The 21,813-nt window shown below is 45.6% G+C and overlaps 1 protein-coding gene and 1 pseudogene across 1 annotated transcript; one reads left to right on the top strand and one right to left on the bottom strand.

The window, feature by feature from the left end:
* Positions 1-15,077: 15,077 nt before the first annotated feature.
* LOC123425366 (mitochondrial import inner membrane translocase subunit PAM16 like 2-like) lies at positions 15,078-17,261 on the bottom strand. Its single transcript, XM_045109054.1, has 4 exons — positions 17,007-17,261; positions 16,834-16,921; positions 16,011-16,141; positions 15,078-15,184 (listed from the first exon to the last, which is right to left on the bottom strand). Exons 1-4 carry the CDS (start codon positions 17,007-17,009, stop codon positions 15,155-15,157), a joined length of 252 nt encoding a protein of 83 aa, XP_044964989.1. The 5' UTR covers positions 17,010-17,261; the 3' UTR covers positions 15,078-15,154.
* A 1,493-nt stretch (positions 17,262-18,754) lies between these two features.
* LOC123429703 lies at positions 18,755-19,887 on the top strand (annotated as a pseudogene).
* Positions 19,888-21,813: the final 1,926 nt, after the last annotated feature.

Genomic DNA, 21,813 nt, shown 5'->3' with positions numbered 1-21,813 from the left:
ACTATGCCACTACGGAAAAGGAGTTTTTAGCAGTCGTGTTTGCATGTGAAAAGTTTAGAGCTTATATAGTTGACTCCAAAGTCACTATTCACTCTGATCATGCTGCTATTAAGTACCTTATGAGAAGAAGGACGCTAAGCCTAGGCTAATCAGATGGGTTCTCCTGCTACAAAAATTTGATTTGCATGTTGTTGACCGAAAGGGTGGTGATAACCCTGTAGCAGATAACTTGTCTAGGCTAGAGAATGTCCTTGATGACCCACGACCTATTGATGACAGCTTTCCTGATGAGAAACTAAATGTCTTCCGCATTTCACATAGTGCACCGTGGTATGCTGATTACGCAAACTATATCGTAGCCAAATACATACCACCCAGTTTCACCTACCAGCAAAAGAAGAAATTCTTCTTTGATTTGAGACACTACTTTTGGAATGATCCTCACCTTTATAAGGAAGGAGTAGATGGTGTTATTAGACGTTGTGTGCATGAACATGAACAGGGACAGATCCTGCAGAAGTGTCATTCCGAAGCCTACGGAGGACACCATGCTGGAGATAGAACTGCTCATAAGGTAGTGCAATCAGGTTTCTATTGGCCCACTCTCTTCAAGGATGCCCGTAAGTTTGTCTTGTCATTTGACGAATCCCAAAGAATAGGGAACATCAGTAAACGTCAGGAAATGCCTATGAACTATTCACTTGTCACTGAACCGTTTGATGTCTGGGGCTTTGATTATATGGGACCCTTCCCGAGTTCCAATGGGTATACTCACATCTTAGTCGTTGTTGATTATGTCACTAAGTGGGTAGAAGCTACCCCCACTAGAAATGTTGATCATCACACCTCTATTAAGATGCTTAAAGATGTCATTTTCCCAAGATTTGGAGTCCCTAGATATTTGATGACTGATGGCAGTTCACACTTCATTCATGGTGTTTTCTGTAAGATGCTTGCTAAGTATGATGTCAACCATAGAGTTGCATCTCCTTATCACCCTCAGTCTAGTGGTCAAGTGGAGTTGAGTAATAGGGAGATCAAATTGATCTTACAAAAGACTGTCAATAGATCTCGAAAGAATTGGTCTAGCAAACTTGACGATGCACTATGGGCTTATAGGACTGCTTATAAGAATCCCATGGGCATGTCTCCATATAAAATGGTTTACGGTAAGGCCTGCCATTTACCTCTTGAGCTGGAACACAAAGCTTATTGGGAAATCAAAGAGCTCAACTTCGATTTCAAACTTGCCGGTGAGAAGCGGTTGTTTGATATCAGCTCATTAGATGAATGGAGGGCCCAGGCATATGAGAATGCCGAGTTGTTCAAGAAAAAGGTTAAGAGATGGCACGATAAAAGAATACAAAAACGAGAGTTCAATGTAGGTGCTTATGTCCTGCTATACAATTCTCGCTTAAGATTCTTCACAAGCAAGCTTCTCTCTAAATGGGAAGGTCCTTACATTGTCGAGGAAGTATATCATTCTGGTGCCATCAAAATCAATAACACGGAAGGTAACTTTCCTAGAGTGGTAAATGGGCAAAGAATCAAGCATTATATCTCTGGTACTCCCATAAATGTTGAGACCAATATCATCAATATCATAACTCCAGAGGAGTACATAAGGGATGTTTATCAGCCTGTTTCAGACCCTGAAAACGAAGAGGTATGTGTTTCGGCAAGTAATTGGACTCCGAAACTTTTCCAATAGGAAATTTTCTCCGTTTTGGAATTTATGGGAAAATAGAAAAAAAAAGCAGTCCGGAGAGTGCACGAGGCGGCCACAAGCTTGGTAACCGCCACCTACCCCCTGGCGGCGGCTACAGGGCTTGTGGGCACCTCGTGTGCCTCCCGGACTCCGTTTTCTTGTGGAGCACTTCTTCTGGCCCAGAAAAAATCATTATATATACGCCCGAGGGTTTTGATCTCCGTATCGCGCAGTTTTCCTCTGTTTTCGTTTCGAGCTTGTTTTCTGCCGCAGATCTAGGTCAAGATGTCTTCTCAGGATTCAGAGGGGGAGAGCTATGTGGCTGATTACCTAGCTAACCCCAAGGTCTATGGGGACTTGGAACCATATGGATGGACCACTGACGAGGAAGAGGACTATGATCCCAAGGGGATGGAACAAACGAGTTCCGACGAAGAGGAGGATCCTCTACCTCAACCTGGACGCACTCATGTGGAGTTCAAGAAGTCAAGCCTCCCTGACCAAAGGAAGAAGCCTAAGACCTTGTTTATCCCTTCTCATTTCTTGCAGGAGAGTAAGCAGGAACTTTGCCATAGAGTGTTGAAGCTTGAGGAGGAAAATGACGATCTGAGGGAGCAGAACTTTATGCTCAAGTGGAAATTAGACAAGCTCAAGACTGCTTCAACAACTCCACCACCATCACCACCAAAGGAAGACAACTAAGCATTGGTATGGGAAATCCCCTTGGCTTTTGCCAAGCTTTGGGGAGTTGCCCTGGTATCGTATCACCTTTTTATCTTTTTCTTTTACCTTTGTTTTAGTTCTTTCCTTTTCAGTTTTTACTTTTTTCTCTTAGTGGAATAAGTCTTTAGTGTTTAGTTTGAGTCTTTTGCCTTGTGTCTCTCCCCCGATGTATTCGAGCTTGCGAGCTATATAATAAAGAGTATCTTAGTCAAGGGATTTGTTTTGTGCCGTGATCAAAAGTATGAAAAGAACGATAGCATGAAAGATCATGAGATGATCATATGGTAAGTGATAGCTTCACTTATAACAAGTATGATGATTGAAACTTGTTGAGAATAGACCAACATAGACCCCGGTCATTGTTGCAATTAATAAGAAGTAATAAGGAAAGAGAGGTTCACATATAAATATATCATCTTAGACACTTTTTACAATTGTGAGCACTCACCAAACTATTACATGCTTAGGAGTAGAAGTTGGACAAGGAAGACAACATAATGAATTTTGTTTGCTTGGTTCCAAACAATGTTATATGATTAGAGATCCCTTAGCATGTGACGATGGCTTCCACCTCATATTAGCCAAAACTCCCGCACCAAGTAGAGATACTACTTGTGCATCCATAAACCTTCAACCCAGTTTTGCCATGAGAGTCCACCATACCTGCCTATGGATTGAATAAGATCCCTCAAGTAAGTTGTCGTCGGTGCAAGCAATAAAAATTGCTCTCTAATATGTATGATCTATTAGTGTGTGGAAAATAAGCTTTATACGAACCTGTGATGAGGAAGACATAAAAGCGACAGACTGCATAATAAAGTTCTTTATCACAGGAGGCAATATAAAGTGACGTTCCTCCGCACTAAGAGGACACGCATCCAAACCTCAAAAGCGCATGACAACCTCTGCTTCCCTCTGCGAAGCGCCTATCTTGTACCTTTACTTTTTGCCCTTGGAAGAGTCATGGTGTCTTCACCAATTCCTTATTTTGCCTTTGTCTTGGCTACCGTCACATGCTAGGGAAAGATCTATATTCATATATCAACTTGGAGATGAGTACTTATGCTTTATTATTGTTGACTTTACCCTTGAGGTAAATGGTTGGGAGGCAAAACTATAAGCCCATATCTTTCTCTGTGTCCAGCTGAAACTTTGATACCATGAGTACCACGTGAGTTGTAACAATTGTGGAAAACAAAAGAGATGATTGAGTATGTGGGTTTGCTTTACAAGCTCTCATTTGACTCTTCCTGATGTTATGATAAATTGCATTTGCTTCAATGACTATGGACTGTTGTTGGCTACTTCTTGGTAAGGTTTTTGTTTTATACTTTGCTTTGTTAAGGAATTGTTACTTTCCCATAAGAATCTTTATGATGTATTGTTGTTCTATGTGTGATCATGATGCCCTCATGTTTGTATTATGTTTTATCGACACCTTCATCCCTAAACATGTGGACATGTTTATGGATCTTGGTTTTCGCTTGAGGACAAGCGAGGTCTAAGCTTGGGGGAGTTGATACGTCCATTTTGCATCATGCTTTCATGTTGATATTTATCGCTTTATGGACTGTTATATTACTTTGTGGTACCATACTTATGCCTTTTCTCTCTTATTTTGCAAGGTTTATTTGAAGAGGGAGAATACCGGCACCTGGAATTCTGGACTGGAAAAGGAGCAAGTCTGAGTCCTCTATCCTCCACAACTCCAAATGCCCTGAAAATCAACGTGGAATTTTTTGGGAATATATAAAAAATACTGGGTGAAAGAAGTGCTAGAGGGGAGCTACCAGGAGCCCACAAGCCAGGTAGCCACCACCTACCCCCCTGCGGCGGCTACAGGGCTTGTGGGCACCCTGGCGGCCCACTGGCCCCCCTCTTTTTCTATATGAAGGGTTTCGTCCAGAAAAAATCAGGGTGGAGATTTTTCCTGGATTCTCCGCCGCCACGAAGCGGAACTTGAGCTGAACCAATCTAGAGCTCCGGTAGGACGATCCTGCCGGGGGAACTTCCCTCCCGGAGGGGGAAATCATTGCCATCGTCATCACCAACACTCCTCTCGTTGGAGGGGAGTCATCTCCATCAACATCTTCATCAGCACCATCTCCTCTCCAAACCCTAGTTCATCTCTTGTAACCAATCTACGTCTCGCGACTCCGATTGGTACTTGTAAGGTTGCTAGTAGTGTTGATTACTCTTTGTAGTTGATGCTAGTTGGATTACTTGGTGGAAGAGTTTATGTTCAGATCCTTGATGCTACTCATTACACCTCTGATCATGATTATGGGTATGCTTTGTGAGTAGTTACTTTTGTTCCTGAGGACATGGGATAAGTCTTGCTAATAATAGTCATGTGAATTTGGTATTCGTTCGGTATTTTGATATGTTGTATGTTGTCTTTTTCTCTAGTGGTGTTATGTGAACGTCGACTACATAACACTTCACCATATTTGGGCCTAGAGGAAGGCATTGGGGAGCAGTAAGTAGATGATGGGTTGCTAGAGTGACAGAAGCTTAAACCCCAGTCTATGTGTTGCTTCGTAAGGGGCTGATTTGGATCCACTAGTTTAATGCTATGGTTAGACGTTGTCTTAATTCTTCTTTCGTAGTTGCGGATGCTTGCGAAAGGGGTTAATCATAAGTGGGATGCTTGTCCAAGTAAGGGCAGTACCCAAGCGCCGGTCCACCCACATATCAAACTATCAAAGTAACGAACGCAAATCACATGAACATGATGAAACTAGCATGACAGAAATTCCCGTGTGTCCTCGGGAGCGTTTTTCCTCCTATAAGACTTTGTTCAGGCTTGTCCCTTGCTACAAAAGGGATTGGGCCACTTTGCTGCACTGTTGCTACTACTTGTTACTTGTTACTTTTCACTTGCTATGTTTCACCTCACTACACCATCACTTGTTACCGCTACTTTCAGTGCTTGCAGTTATTACCTTGCTGAAAATCGTTTATCAGTGCTTTTCGCTCCTCGTTGGGTTTGACACTCTTACTTATCGAAAGGACTACGATTGATCCCCTATACTTGTGGGTCATCACCTTACTTTTCTGAGTAAGTCATCCCCTCATCGCCCCGTAACATATGATTTCTTAGATTTCGATCGTTCTTTTTTTTCTAACATTCCGTGTTTTGTGCAGTGACACACATTGCACACTCATCCTCCTAAGCCCGAAATATTCCATGGCCACGTATTTCGACTCGGACCGTCAGTCGAAGAAAGACTACACAAATATCAAGAAAGTTCTTGAGGATGTCCTCCCCGGCTACGCCAAATCTGGAGGCACCTTCAGGAGGCCAATTCTTAGGTATGGCAAGCACGTGTTCACCCACGTAACAACGTTCCCCTGCGTCAAGCAGCCGCCTGGCAGTCAGAAGGATGCCTACTACACCCTCCATCACATGCGGGCGATCGTACGGGACCAACATCACCGTATGCTACCAAATGATCTCAAAGAATGGGCCGCACACTTGTCGGCAATCCAGGACGAGGACATCAGACAAGAATTCTTTCGCATCGAGTGGAGTTGGCGGAAATCATCTATCAAGATGTCCTTGCTAGATCGGGGCAGTTCTACCTAAACTGTCAACCGTCCAACAGTGAAATTGACACAACGCTACAAATGCAGGCTTACAACGACCGCACATTCATGACCATCACTATAGATGGCGGCTTCATCCACGCTCCGATCCCTGAGTCGATTCAAAAGTACTGATGCTATGTTGTAATCAAACTTTAATGAACTTGTATGTCTCTTTAGTTTGGACAGTCCTTCAACTTATATGTGTAGTCGATGCTATTTATTAGTAGGACCATGAATCGTGCTATTAATGTGTTGCTTTTCTCTTCCGGTCCTTTTGTTGCATACTTATATATTGCTTATATATTATCTGTGAATTGCTACTAACGTTTTGTTTGTCTAGTGCATAGAGATGTCGTCTTATGTCATGTACAAGGGTGAGGTTCCCGGAGTCTACGACGACTGGGAGGAGTGTCGGAGACAGGTTCACCGTTTCAGCGGTAACAGTTACAAAGGGTACACCACTAGGGCGGAGGCGGAAGCTAGATACACGCACTATCTAGCGGGAGAGAGGGAGCGGAGGAGGAACCGGATGAAGATCAGTTTCATCACGATGATGCTCATTGTGACCGCAACCCACTTCTATGTGATGGTAGTTTAGATATCTACTTGTAATCTGAAGAAAAACTCGCTACTCGCGGTCTCGAGACTTGTAATGTTCTAACTTTGTTCGTTATTTTGAATTCGGGAGACTAATATGATGAATTGTATTCGGAGACTAATCTTCTATTGTATTCGATAAATCTGTTGTTTATATGTTGTGATGTTTATATTTTGTGCTATAATGTATTTTGTAACCTGTACAAATATCAGAAAAGAAAAAAATCCTAATATTCATAGTAGTGGCGCACCAAATTGCACTCTAGTGGCGCACGAGGTGGTGCGGCATTAGTATCTGGGATAGTAATGGCGCACCAGGTGGTGCGCCATTAGTGTCTGGGATAGTAATGGCGCATTAGGTGGTGCGCCACTGTTATGTATATTAACACTGGCGCACGAGGGGTGCGCCATTACTATTTATTAGTAGTGGCGTGATAATAATTGCGCACCTATAGTGCGCAATTAATAGACAAAGTAGGTGCGCCACTAATAGCCCTTTTTTAGTAGTGCCCCAACAACTTTTACCTCACGTTATTTGCCTATCTCGAGGCGTCGTACCCGAAAGGGATTGACAACCCCTTTAACACGTGGGGTTGCAAGTATTTGTTATTTGTGTGCAGGTGTTGTTTATGTGGTGTGAGGAGGTTCTCCTACTCGTTCGATAACGTTGGTCTCATCACTGATGGAAATACCTACCGTCGCTATACTGCATCATCCCTTCCTCTTTGGGAAAATACCAACGTAGTTCTAGCAAACATCAACTCAAACGTGATTTCTCACAAATATAAAACGAAAAGTCTTCTAACTTGAAGCTTGAGTCAACATTGTTCCTTTCTTGCATCTAGGGGTATCTCCACATAAACCTTAAGCGATAGCTCTCCGTGGACTTTTCTTGAAATATCTAGGTAAAAGTGTTAGTCCAAGAGATATTGTATGTTGTCATGAATTATCAAAATCACCAAGGAAGCATATGTGCTTTCAGTTCTTATTATTGAATATACCAAAGGTTGGTTGTACGATTCGGATATTCATTTACTTTTATGCTCTTTCTATGGTGTCGCTAAGACGCTCGACTTAGGCGGACATTTACCTTTATGCCCTTTCTATGGTGTTGCTAAGACACCAGATTGAGGTGAGCATTTATTTATTATGCCCTTTTCGTGGTGTCGTATAGACGCCCGACCGTGGCTTGTTAATTTATTATTAAGCCTTGTATGTGGTATCGCTCATACGCCCGATGGTGGTCGTCTACTTTTACATGTTAACCTTTCGGAGCATCGCTTCACATACCCGATCCGTTCCTTTTAATTTCTTGGATATTTTGGGAGGACTATGACCCGACTTATCTGCTCTAACTTAACTTTTGTTAAACTTTCTACCATAGCTCATTGAGATCATTAACCTTGCCTACGAAACTGTTGCATTCATCTTATCTTTTGTGCAAACTGTCTTGCGAGTACTTTCCAAGTACTCACTGGCTTGTTGATGTGGCGAGATATGGATGAAGGAGACCTCATGGATGAAGATTACGATAGCGAGTATGATGCCTAGAGGAGTCCTAGTCAGTCTTGAGATCTTGGAGTCTGTCGTTGTATTATTTCACCGCTTCCACCATCATGAATAAATCATCAAGCCTCATTGTGACGCTTGGCATCTACGCACCCAAGATCTATCTATCGAGATCAACAACTATGAGAGGGGAGTGCATCTACATAGCCTTGTAGATCCCTAAGCAGAAGCGTATATAACGCGGCTGATGTAGACGTACTCTTCATGATCCAATCGTGATCCGATCCGATCTAGCACCGAGTGGACGAAACCTCCGCGTTCAACACACATGCGGCTCGATGACGTCTCCTCCTTCTTAATCCAGCAAGAGAGGAAGGAGAAGTAGATCGTATATTAACCAGCACGACGGCGTGGTGAAGATGGTGGTGGAGAAATCCCAGCATGGCTTCGCTAAGCGCCTCCAAAACTGCGAACGAGGAAGAATAGGAGAGAGGGGAGGCCGTAAGGCGTGGGAATTGTTGTGTCCATCCCTCCCCTCTCCTCTTCTATTTATAGGAGGCAATGGGAAGGGTTAGGTTGCAGCCCTTGGCCCCTCCTCCAAGGAGGGCCGGCGACTAGGGTGGAGTCCTCCTTCTCCAAGGCACCTCCTGGGTGCCTTGTCCCTTTAGAACTCTTGCCCCCAAGCCCAATTGGCCTCTAGGGGCTGGTGCCCGTGGCCTAGGGTGGCTAGGGAGCCATCCCTACAACCCATGTAGGCCCACGGGGCAGGTGGAGCCCCCGTGGACAACCGAAACTCTTTCGACATCCCAATACACTACCGGTAATGTCTGAAACTTTTCTAGTAGGCAAAATAGGACTTCCATATATAAATCATTACCTCCGGAACATTCCGAAAATCCTTGTGATGTCGAGGATCTCATCCGAGACTCTGAAAAACATTCGATCACTAACGTACATATCCCAATACTACTCTAACGTTAAGCGTGCAGACCCTACGGGTTCGAGAATCAGACATGACCGAGACACCTCTCGGCTCAATAACCAATAGCGGGACCTAGATTCCCATATTGGTTCCCACATATTCCACGAAGATCATTATCGGTGAACCACGATGTCAAGAATTCAATCAATCCCATATGCAGTTCCCTTTGTACAGCGGTATGTTACTTGCCCGAGATTCGATCGTCGGTATCTCCATACCTAGTTCAATCTCGTTACTCGCGAGTCTCTTTACGCGCTCCGTAATACAAGATCATATGACTAACTCCTTAGTCACATTGCTTGCAAACTTCTGGTGATGTTGTAGTACTGAGTGGGCCCAGAGATACCTCTCCGTCATACGGAGTGACAAATCCCAGTATCGATCCATGCCAACCCAACAGACACGCTCGGAGAAACCTATAGAGCATCTTTATAATCATCCAGTTACGTTGTGATGTTTGATACACACAAGGCATTCCTCCGATGTGAGGGAGTTGCATGATCTACTGGTCATAGGAACAGACACATTGACATGTAGAAAGCAATAGCAATAAACTTAGTCATACGATCAAATGATATGCTTACGGTTTGGGTCTTGTCCATCATATCATTCTCCTACTGATGTGATCCCGTTATCAAATGACAACTCATGTGTATGGCTAGGAAACCTTAACCATCTTTGATCAACGAGCTAGTCTAGTAGAGGCTTACTAGGGACACTTTATTGTCTATGTATCCACACATGTATTTGAGTTTCCAATCAATATAATTATAGCATGGATAGTAATCGATTATCATGAACAAGGAAATATGACAATAACCAATTTATTATTGCCTCTAGGGCATATTTCCAACAAACCCGGTAGCAAAGGCATGGTGGGCCTGCTCTGGTCAGATCCAACCTGGATAGTACGACCTCCATGCGCGACGGCGGTCCCGTGTACACGATGCTGGATGGAGGGTCCTCGAGCGGATCTGTGCGAAAACTCTACTCTTGGCACGTTGCCAATGTCGACAATGGCGTTGTTTTTCTGTATCGTGGAGAAGCTCTAGGCCCGTATTTGCTACCTCAGTGGGAAACCCTAGGTTAATCGATGGCATGATGATGACACTCATGTGTTGTACCCCTCTTAAGGCCGTCATTCTAGGATGTGTGCATAGGCTCAAGGGACCAGTGGACGACGTCTGTGGTGGAGCGGTGTTCCCTGTGACGCATCGACGTCATGGAGTCTCGGCGACGAGGCGCATCAAAGTCTTGTTGACGGATGCATGATGATGAATGTCCGTAGGAAGGAGGCGTTGTCTGGCGTCGTGGGAGCGTCGACTGAAGGCCTGGCAAGGTCGATGCGTCGGTACCTCTCCGAAAATGGATTGATGAAAGACGGCGGCAAGGACCTACGGGAGTGCGTCGGGCCGGTTTGTGCGTGAGACCCGATATGTGGCTTGGACGGGAAATTCGGCTTTAGATGTTAGACTTTGGTGCGATGTTTGTTTGGTACTCGGCTCGAACATTCGGCACACCTTCATTAATAGATAGGAGTAGCGATAAATGTTGTCAAGATGGTGGCTTCACACACATTGATGTATTACTTTATATGTTTTATGAATAATAAATAAAGTGGTTGCAAGAATCTCCGAGACGTAGATGTGAGGGGTCATCCTTCTTTCTAAAAAAAACTATGAATACAACCCCGTACTTTGTACTCTGAAGGGTGAGTGGATGCAACCCTTATTGTTGAGCCGCGGGAGGGTCCGAAATATGATGCAGCTCCCGAGTCGCAAATAAGGAGATCTCTCATACCATCCACAAAGAGTGCTTTTTGTACTTCATTTAGCGATCATACATTGTGTAATAAAACATGAGTGTATGCGAGCATATGGTGTGACCCAATGCGCGGGAGGACACTGCCTCCATTTTTTCACGTTTTTATTTTGGTTTTTGATGCCATGTTTACTTTTGTTTACAATTTCAAATATTATAAACATATTTATTACAAAAATATACTTTACATAATATTTTGAATTTTTTTAATCATGTATTTAAAAAATATTAAATGAGCATACAAAAAATGGTTGACCATGTATTACAAAAATGCTGAAATCTTTGGATCATATATATAAAACAATTAATCAACCATTTGAAAAACTGATAAGCAAGTGTTTCAAAAATGTTAATCAAGCATTGGGAAAATGTTAAATGTGTATAGAAAAAATGTTGAACATGCATTAAAAAACAACGATTTTTTATCATTGCATATAAATGCTAATCAAGCATTTTAAAAAATCTTCAACAAGATTTTAAAAATGGTAATAAAGAATTTTAAAAATGCTAAATGTGTATAGAAAAATGTTGACAATGCATTTAAATAATATTAATCTCGCATATGAAAAATGTTGATAAAGCATGTGAAAATTGTGAAATGTGCATAAAAATGTTGATAGTGTATTAGAAAAATGATAATCTTGTATTTAAAAAATGTTAATCAATCATTTGAATTTTTTAAAGTGTGTATAAGAAAAAATTCCATGTATTCATAAAATGCTCTTTTTGTATCAAAAATATTAACCAAGCATTTGATTTCCTAAATGTGTATAAAAATGTGAACCATGTATTATTTAAAAAAATTGTATTGAAAAATGTTAAACACGTATTACAAAAATGTTGTTGATATATACGAAAAATGTAGAATGAAACCAAAAGAAACAAACAAAACCAAAAAAGAAAATAAAGAAACTAAAGAATATGGAAAATAAAACCAAAGAAAAAATAAAAAATGGAGAAGAAAAAACCAAAAGAAAGAAAATAAAACAAAATAAACCAGAAGAAAACCGAATAAAACAAAATAAAATGGAGCAAGGAAAGAAAAAAACAAAAAAAAAGGTAAACTAATGCAAAAACCGGTTCTTTTCCCTTTAGTTTTTTTTTGTTGAGAAAATGTGTAACCTATATTAAGTCGCAATGTTCATGGGGATACAGATTATATCGGGCAAAATAGCTAGCCACATGTGGCGCCCGGAAGGAAGAGAAGGAGCAGCCTTAGCGAAATGATGAGCTTCGAAGTTGTGCTCCCACTTCTCGTGAGTGAAGGTGTTAGCTTCGAACAGGACCCAACGAGCTTGAGTCTCCCGGGTGATTCGAGCGTAGCGACCAGACGGATTGGCCATGGCAATGTTGTAGACCACCTCCGCATAGTCCGACGGGATGCACACAGCTGGGACATGAAGGTCCGAGGCAACGGCCAGAGCTACATTGCATGCTTGAGCTTCGAGTGATGTTGGATCAACAAGGCCATCAAATACCACTAGTGAAGCTCCAAGATACTTCCCTGATTTGTCCTGGCATATTGCCGTCGCCGCACATCGGGAGCCATTCCTAGAGAGGCCTGCATCAACATTGATTTTTGCAGCCTGATCAGGAGGAGGGAGCCAGCCTGCTTATGATGAAGTGGTTGGAGCATGCCTGCTGCTTCTAGGGCCCAACGAAAGTTTAGTTGGTGAGGTTGCTGCCCGTGGAAGCTGCTCCAGATCCTCCAGAAAGCGGCTGATAAAACAGGAAGTGCTGAGCGAGCTCTGAAACTGCTCATCATGGATTGCGCGCCGACGCACCCACCAAATGGCCCACATTGTGACGAGCACTTGGGTCAGTTCAGCCTGCGGAAGTGTTTCGAATAACCAAAACACCCATAGCTTGGCATCGTCCGTTGTATTGGAGGTGATGACCTCCGTAATCTCTTCATGTGCTAACGCCGAGACGCAGCAAGACATCTTGCATTCGAACAGGGAATGCCGCCACGAATCGATCGCCGATTGGCATAAGTTGCATGCCGGAGAATCCGCCATCCTGCGGTGGTTTCTCACGTCGCTAGTGGGGAGAGAAGTTCGCGCCAGGCGCCATACAAACACCTTGATCTTTGATGGTATTTTCACGCCCCAAAGTTTAGTCCAGGCTTTGCGGTCGGCCTCAATCCAAGAATGGCCCGTAGTACTCGGTAAGCTGATCTCATAGAGAACACCCCATTCCTCTCATAGTGCCATGCCCAAAATCCTCCTGTAGTCTCAGATTTAGTGGAATGTTCAGGATCGCCGCCTTATCCGCAAGTAAGTGCTTCTCCAGCGTCGCCGCATCCCAGATCGGCGATGTTTGATCTATCAATTCAGCTACCCTGAGGGGGGCACTTGGTGTGCTGGGACTTATCGTCCTCAGTTTGTGATCTTGTGGAATCCAATTGTCTAGCCATACGCATGTGTCATGCCCATTCCCAATGCGCTTGATAAGTCCCAACTTAAGAGTGTCCCTGCCGTTGAGGATAGAACGCCACACTTGTGAAGGGTAGCCACCCAATTCAGCCTCAAGAATGGAACTAGCAGGGTAATAAACCGCTTTCAAGATGCGAGCACTCAAGGAATGTGGCTCCTGCAGCAAGTGCCAAGCTTGTCGGTCAAGAAGTGCCAGGTTGAAAAGTTCAATGTCACGGAAGCCCATTCCTCCCATATACTTAGGTTGTGTCATGGCTTCCCATGAAACCCATGTAGTTTTTCGCTCGCCCTTCTTGGATCCCCACCAGAACTTGTGAAAAGGACCGTTTATATGGTGGCACAGCCCTCGGGGGAGCTTGAAGCACGCCATTAAATAGGTAGGAATTGCTTGTGCTACAACCTTGATGAGCATCTCTTTGCCTCCCTCTGGAAGTGCCTTCTCCATCCAGCCCTGAACATGCTTCTGGATCTTGTCTTTCAAGTACTAAAAGGATCCTTATTTTGCTCTCCCCACATCGCTAGGGAGGCCTAGATATTTCTCTAACATCTTTTCATTTTGGACATCCAGTACATGCTTGATCTCATGTCTTAATGCTTCCGCGCACCCCTTGCTGAAGAAGATGGAGCACTTGTCCTTGTTGATTCTCTGTCCGGAAGCCCCGCAGTATCTCTGGAGGAGGGCGTCAACACGGCGATCCATATGAGGGGTAGCGTTAAAAAATAACAAACTGTCAACAACAAAAAGGAGGTCATTCAGTGTCGGAGCATCAGCCGCCACTTTAATCCCCTCAATTCTCTCATGAGCAAGGGTAGACTTGAGCACACAAGAGAGACCTTCGGCTGCCAACAAGAACAGGTAAGGGGATATAGGGTCCCCACTGCCGTATACCCCGCGAAGGCTTGAATTCCTCCAGTTTCCCACTATTCAACAAAACTGAGAAAGAAGTAATACTTACGCACCTCATGACTGCCTTGGTAAACCGGGGGCTTAGCCCAAGCTTCAGTAACCGTGCGCAGGTATGGCCACTCAAGGCGATCGTAGGCTTTCATCATATCCAGCTTTACACTACTAGGAAAAGGCCTGCTAGTGGTGCACCTGTTTTGGCTACTAATGGCGCACTACAGGTGCGCCACTAGCATCACGCCATTAGAATTTTTTACTAATGGCGCACCACAGGTACGCCATTAGTATCTAGTATACTAATGGCGCACCAGGCAGTGCGCCATTAGTATGCCTCCGAGGGCATATATACTAATGGCGCACCAGGCAGTGCGCCATTAGTATAGCCCATGGTGCTTCATTAATATGCCTCCCAAAGCATATATACTAATGGTGCACCAGGCAGTGCGCCATTAGTATAGCCCATGGTGCTCCATTAGTATGCCTCCCAGGGCATATATACTAATGGCGCATCAGGCAGTGCGCCATTAGTATAGCCCATGGTGCTCCATTAGTATCTGGTATTCTGGCATATATATGTTTTGTTTCAAAACCACAAATTCAATAGCACATTACATATATATCAAATATATAATACATAATATGTGCCCAATAGTTTTACTGATCCACAACACATAACATATATGCAAAGTTGCATAACAAATTTCATGATCCATATATCAAAATCCCATAGCATCCATACATCCAAAATTCCATAGCATCCATATATACATATAGTTCCATAGCATCCATACATACATAGCTCCATAGCAAATATAATACACAAGATACTTTGCGGGCATTAGTAAGTAATATTTGGCACTAAAACAAATGCCTTCATGTCCATATCATAGTCTAAAGAGCATCCGCGTGGCAACCTACAAGATGAAAAGAGATGCAGATTGGAACTGACGTGACCAGTTCAAGTCTATTTTGCAAGACAGATGGGCCATCATACATGATCAGTGTACAGTTATACAACCATACATGGGGAGGGACCCTTGTCCAACTCAGCTATGGAGGTCACCGGGGAAGAGAGAGGAGGGGCTGGTGGTGTGGAATTTGGTGCTAGTGTACAGTTATACAAATAAATGTGATGTGCACATTTTATTGAATATGTGATTTGGGCCAAAGCAAGTGACATAGTTTTATTGGCGGTTCAACATTCCCATTTGTGAGCATTAATTATATTAGTCTACTCCATTTTTTGTTAACAATGGTGGATACATGCTATGTTGCCCGTCGTGCATTACCTTTGTAGTAACAACTGTCATGAACATGGGGGTGCTTTAGACGATGTGCATGGCAGCAGCCGGGGGAATAGAGGAGTGGAGATGGCTCACCATGGGGGTGCTTTAGACGATGCAGTGCACTGCCGTCATGCCGTGTGTAGCAAAATATTCAGAAGGGGAAATCTGAGCAGCAGTTTGTGTGTCTAAAGCAAATGGATATAAATGTGCCTCCCAGAATCATAACTATGAGATGTTGACACAGAGCAATAGAATGGCTGTGTACATGATGTTGGCATTGTTCAATATTCATGCAATTTAACATCAGTATTACGCTGAAGCAAACTAGTGTATATGTGCTTTGATAATTTTTAATTTGATGAAACATACCCATGGAGAAAAAACCTTAGGTCATGTGAATATCAATAAAGGGAGCTAGAAGATATCAAGAGAAGGGGCTTATATTATCACACACCTGCATGATCTCTTCCCAACTCGTCTTTTCACTGATACCCAATATTTGCCGGGCTTCTTGCTCGGTCATGGCCTTGCTCGCCCTTCGAATACCGTTCACAGCTTCCTGGGCAGCTCTGGTTCTCTGTACATCTACAAGACAAATCAGGAATTATTAGTTGCAACCAGAAAGCCGCATGTTGGTCACACAAATAGTCAGGCAGATGTCTCTATGCATCTATAAGCAACTAAAGGAAGAAGGACTCTCCAAGTTAGCTTTTATAATCACATCAGGAGTGCGTCCTGTGCAGGATAAGGTCAATAATACATCACATATGAGTGTTGACAAAAATTTCCAACGAGATACTGTATTAAACTAGTGAATGTCATAGGTAGGTAAACTAGTGATCAGGAATGCATGAAGTTGACTACAACTGTGGAGAAATTTCACAATAAACAGTTCCAAACAGGGTCTTATGGAACAAAAAGATGGAACGGGTTTTCATTCATTTTAATCAAATGATAGATAGAATTCCCTGTGTGCATCCTTCAATCTAAATGATAATCATAATAATAGATGACAAGAAGAAACACGTGGAAGACAAGAAACTTTTTTGCACCATTCATTCACATCTTAACTAACAGTGTAGCATTCCAGAGTGCAGACTACGTCCATCAAGCCAAGCCGAAATAAAAATCCTGTCACCATCACCTTCATCGCCACTCAAGTTTTGGACAGCAAGGGACACCACAACATGTTGAGGAGGACTAAAAGAGGCGTCTTTTGGCTGTGACCGACCTAGACATTTTTACGGAGTAGGGGGGCAAATTAAAGGAGCAATCACTGACGATGGCCTGGCGGTAGGCCTGCACCACGGCCCTGCTGACGACGGCGCCGCCCATGACGAGGAGTTGCCCGAGGAGCCTTCCGGCCTGCCGAGTCATCATCAGCCACACGATTCACAAAGCTCGAGTATGGATCGGATCGATAAAAAGATCGAGAGGCCAGCGCACGTACCATCTCGCTCTGGCTCTGGTTCTGTTCCTCCCCTTCCCCCTTCCCCCTCCCCTATCCGGCGGCGGCGGAAACCCTAGATTCGTCTCGCCTCGAGGGAGTAGTAACTATCTTATCTGTTCGCTGCGCCGACGAGGTCCACCGGAACAAGCTGGAATCGAGCGGCGTAGGCAGCGGCGGCGAGGGTTTCCTGGGGTGGGGAGCGAGAGACGCACGAGATAGAGAGAGAGGGAGGAGATAATTGCACCAGTAGTCCTGGAAGTTAGCGGCGGGGTCCAACATGGCCCTGGAAGTTGAGAAGTGCTTCAATACGGTCCCGGTACATGAAAATACATAGTCAATACGGTTCTGATACTTGAAACGACAGTCCTGACTCTACAGGATCGCATACGTATCACGTATTTCCTCTCTGACACGTCAGCACGTGATGCCCCCTTCCCCTTCGCCACGACTGCTGCGTGCTCCTGCCTTCCCCTCCCCTCCCCGCTTCCTCCTCACCTCAACCAGCCGCGCCGCACTCTCAACCCTGCCGCGGGCGCCGGTTTCGTCTCCGGCGCGGTACGTGCCGTCTCTCTGTAGTTTGTACTATGCGTCTACGCCCATGCCATGCCCACCTCCGGCCACTTACTTTTCGAGGGACGCGGCTTGCCTGCGGCTGCTGCGTGCGCCCATCCGTGCGACCCAGCCATCGCACGGCAGTGGCTCACGCATGCCCCGCTCCAGAATTCATGCGGAAAAATAAAACAAAATACACATCCTAATACAGATTCTTTTCCGTAATACACTCCTATCCACATCTTTCCCCTTCTGTCTGAACTGAAGCTCAATCTCCATCGCCCCTCCGGCCGCCCATTCGTGCAGCAGGCCAGACGTACGTCGCCGCTCACAAGCGTGGAGCAAGGCTCGGCTGGCTGCGGCCCGCCTGCGCTTGCGGGACCTGGTTGTGCAGCAGCTTGGCCATGACCGGCGTCTCAACCGGCCACACGACAGGGTGGCGCGTCGGGCTTGTGGCTGCGGCCCGCCTGCGCTTGCCGGACCTGGCTGTGCAACTGCTTGGCCATGACCGGCGCCTCAACCGGTCATACGACAGGGTGGCGCGTCAGGCTTGTGGAGGAGCTTGGAGGAGGGGTCGAGGGAGCGAAAGGAAGGACGTCGTCGACCGGAGCGTCCGCGCCATGGATTTGATGCTTGAAGGGGAGGGGAGGGGAGAGAGACTGCAATCTTATGCTCCACGATGTTTGGCATCTGCAGGTTATGATCGGTTTTTGTAGAAGCTGTACAAGGGTGCATCATGCTGCTTTTTCCCGTCCAACACTCGAGATCATGACGCAGTTAATTGAAAGATTCACCGTCAAGAACTGAGTCAGGTTTCTTACTTTCGGTGTGTGAGATTGATCGTCACCCTCTTGGTTCCTCGGACCACTCCTTGGAGAAGCCATGGGGGACGCAAGACTTGGAGATGCCATTAGGGACGTGGATTACTTTGCTGCTCAATTCAAGAAAGGCCGTTATTGATTGTAGTAAGACCATAGGTCGCTCCTGCCTCCTATGAACTACAGACTACAGATTTACATTTTGGCGCGCTTTTGTATATGTTGTGGATCTGTTCGCAAGAAGGCGGGAGATTGGATTGTTTCCTTCAGTTTTGCTTTCTATTTTAATGACGAGAATATTACGGAAAAGAATTTGTATTAGGATGTGTATTTTATTTTATTTTTTCGCATGGAATTCTGGAGTGGGACGTGCGTGGAGCTACAGCCGTGCGATGGCTGGGTCGTACGGATGGGCGCATGCAGCAGCCGCAGTCAAGCCGCGTCCCTTTTCGAGATGGTCTTCTTGTTTTGACCATGTGCACATTTTCTACTACTGCTGCTACTGTCTGAATCCTGAGATGATTTTTCTTGCGATCGGCGTGTGTGCATGCAGGTGGTCAGCGATCGCGACGCACCTGCCCAAGTGCACCGACAACGAGATAAAAAACTACTGGAACACGCACCTCAAGAAGTGGCTGGCCAAGATGGGCATCGACCCGGTCACGCACAAGCCGCGCTCCGACGTGCCCGGCGGCGCGGGCGGCGGCGACGCCGAGGGTGCGGCCGGCGCGCAGCACGCCAAGGCCGCGGCGCACCTCAGCCACACGGCGCAGTGGGAGAGCGCGCGGCTCGAGGCCGAGGCGCGCCTGGCGCGCGAGGCCAAGCTGCGCGCGCTCGCCGCGTCCGTCTCCTCCTCGACGCAGTACCCGCTGGCGGCCCACGCCGCGCCCGGCCTTGACTCGCCGACCTCCACGCTGAGCTTCTCGGACAGCGCCGCGCTCGCGTCGGTGCTGGAGGCGCACGGCCGCGGCACGCCGCCATGCAGCCCATGCAGGCGTACGAGGAGGCGTGCAAGGATCAGAACTGGGGCGACACCGACGCCGACGCCGCCGGCGCGGGCTTCGCCGAGGCGGGCTTCACCGGGCTGCTTCTTGACGGCTCGTTGAGCCAGGACACAAGGCCGGCGGCGAGGGACGACGCAGCCGAGGCGGGCGACCAAGAGCACGAGACGGAGGAGGAGAAGAACTACTGGAACAGTATACTCAACCTGGTCAACTCGTCTGCGTCAGTGGTGGTGCCCGCCGACGAGGCGTACTCGCCGGCGCCAGAGTTCTAAGTGGTACTGGTGGCGACCTCTGCACATGCCTTGCCGGTGGCGACCGCATACGACGGCGAGGGGCAAGGAGAGGAGCGCGCGGCCACCGCGCCGGAGACGAAACCGGCACTCGCGGCAGGGTTGAGAGTGCGGCGCGGTTGGTTGAGGTGAGGAAGCGGGGAGGGGAGGGGAAGGCATGAGCACGGAGCAGTCGAGGCGAAGGGGAAGGGGGCATCGCGTGCTGACGTGTCAGAGAAGAAATACGTGATACGTATGCGACGTGTAGAGCCAGGACTGTCGTTCCAAGTATACGGACCGTATTAACTACGTATTTTCATGTATCGGGATCGTATTAAAGCACTTCTCAACTTCCAGGACCATAATGAACCTCGCCGCCAACTTCCAGGACTACTGGTGCAATTATCTCAGAGAGGGAGGGTGCGCGGTGGGTTTCTCATTCGTTTTTCTTTTTTCTTTTTTTCCTCCTTCTCTTTAGTAGTGGCGCACCACCTACAAATGCGCCATTAGTAACCCTGGTTACTAATGGCGCACCAGCTGGTGGTGCACCATTAGTAGTTTTGTAATATATATATATAGTAGTGGCACACCACCTACAAATGCGCCATTAGTAACCCTGGTTACTAATGGCGCATCGGCTGATGGTGCGTCATTAGTAGTTTTACAAAACAAATTTTTTTTATAGTAATGACGCACTGAGTGAGTGGTGCGCCATTACTAGTTAAACTAGTAATGACGTACTCTGTCCCGGTGCGCCATTAGTACTTTTGCAAAAAAAATAAAAAATTATAATAGTGGCGCACCGTGTGTGTGGTGCGTCATTAGTGTCCATTACACTAATGGCACACCTGCATATGGTGCGCCACTGCTACATAGTAGTGGCGCACTACTTGTCTGGTGCGCCATTAGTGTCTATATCATCTATAGCCCTTTTCCTAGTAGTGTTAGGGCATCAAATTTGTTGCCTTTTAGCTTCTTTGTTTTCATGTAATGCAGACACTCGTACGCAGAGATGAAATTGTCAATAATAAGGCGGCCTGGCACAAATGCGAACTGTTCTTCGGAGATGATATCGGGGAGAATAAGCTTCAGACGGTTAGCCAGAACCTTCGATGCAATCTTAAAGATCACATTGCAGAGGCTAATAGGTCGAAATATTCCTAAATTCTTTGGACTTGCTATCTTGGGAATTAAGACGATCAACATTTTGTTGATCTCTTCCGGAGAATCAATTTCATTGAGAATACGAAGCACCATATCAGTCACCTCATCACCACATAACTCTCAGGGTCGCAGAAAAAAATGTGCGGGAAAGCCATCCGGCCAAGGGGCCTTTGTAGGAAACATTTGAAAGAGGGCAGTCTTCACCTCCTCATTGCCATATGGAGCATTGAGCCTACTATTCATGGCCCCATCCACTTTCACAGGTATGTGCGACACGACCTCCTCCATACCAATTGTGTTTTCAGACGTATAGAGCTGCTCATAGAAATTCGACGTGGGAGTAGCCACCTCCGCAGGATCAGTACACAATGTGCCATCACCTATCTGCAGCTCTGTAATATGGTTATTGGATTTCCTTGCACTAGCCTTCCGGTGAAAGAACTTGGTGTTGCTGTCTCCCTCGGAGAGACACTCAACTCTTTTCCCTTTAGCAGGTTGCATCCAACTTATTTAACACAAGATCGATGTTGGCTCATTGGCCTGGGAGAACAAGTTGTTCTCCAGGGGTTCCCTCCCCTGGGAACGTTCCCCAAATATTAGCATCCTATCATAAAGTGTATAGCAAGTTTGTAACCTTGGTTAGTTAGCCAGCTAAGATTGTATTAGTCCTTGTATCTAACTCAAACTGATCAGGTTGTGTACCCTGATTTGGTTGTTGTAACCGTGTAATCTTGTCTATGCAGAGGAAGATATAATGGAAAGGTGTGACTACTCTTGGGTGTACTACACCCGAGTTTAAATTTTTTGGAGAAAACGTCATCAAACAGAATTCTATAAATCTGAAATTTTGAGACGACAAACTTTGTCAAATGTTTGAGATTCTTGCAAAATTACAGCCAAAAAAACATCTAAGGATCTCTCACCAAAAAAAATCCCTACTCAAACAGTGCACAAAACTTTGAACATTGATGTTGTCTTTTTTGGTGAGAGCTCCTGTGAT

This window comes from Hordeum vulgare, chromosome 2H (genome assembly GCF_904849725.1).
Source record: "Hordeum vulgare subsp. vulgare chromosome 2H, MorexV3_pseudomolecules_assembly, whole genome shotgun sequence".
Taxonomy (NCBI): domain Eukaryota; kingdom Viridiplantae; phylum Streptophyta; class Magnoliopsida; order Poales; family Poaceae; genus Hordeum; species Hordeum vulgare.
The sequence above is the reverse complement of the archived record's forward strand: the minus strand, read 5'-3'. Positions and strand labels throughout refer to the sequence as shown.

Coding starts and splice junctions, on each gene's coding strand:
- LOC123425366 (XM_045109054.1), bottom strand. Junction 16,142..16,833: donor CTACCGCCAGGCCATCGTCA/GTGATTGCTCCT, acceptor TTTGTCTTGTAG/ATGTACAGAGAACCAGAGCT. Junction 15,185..16,010: donor GTTGGGAAGAGATCATGCAG/GTGTGTGATAAT, acceptor TTCATCTTGTAG/GTTGCCACGCGGATGCTCTT.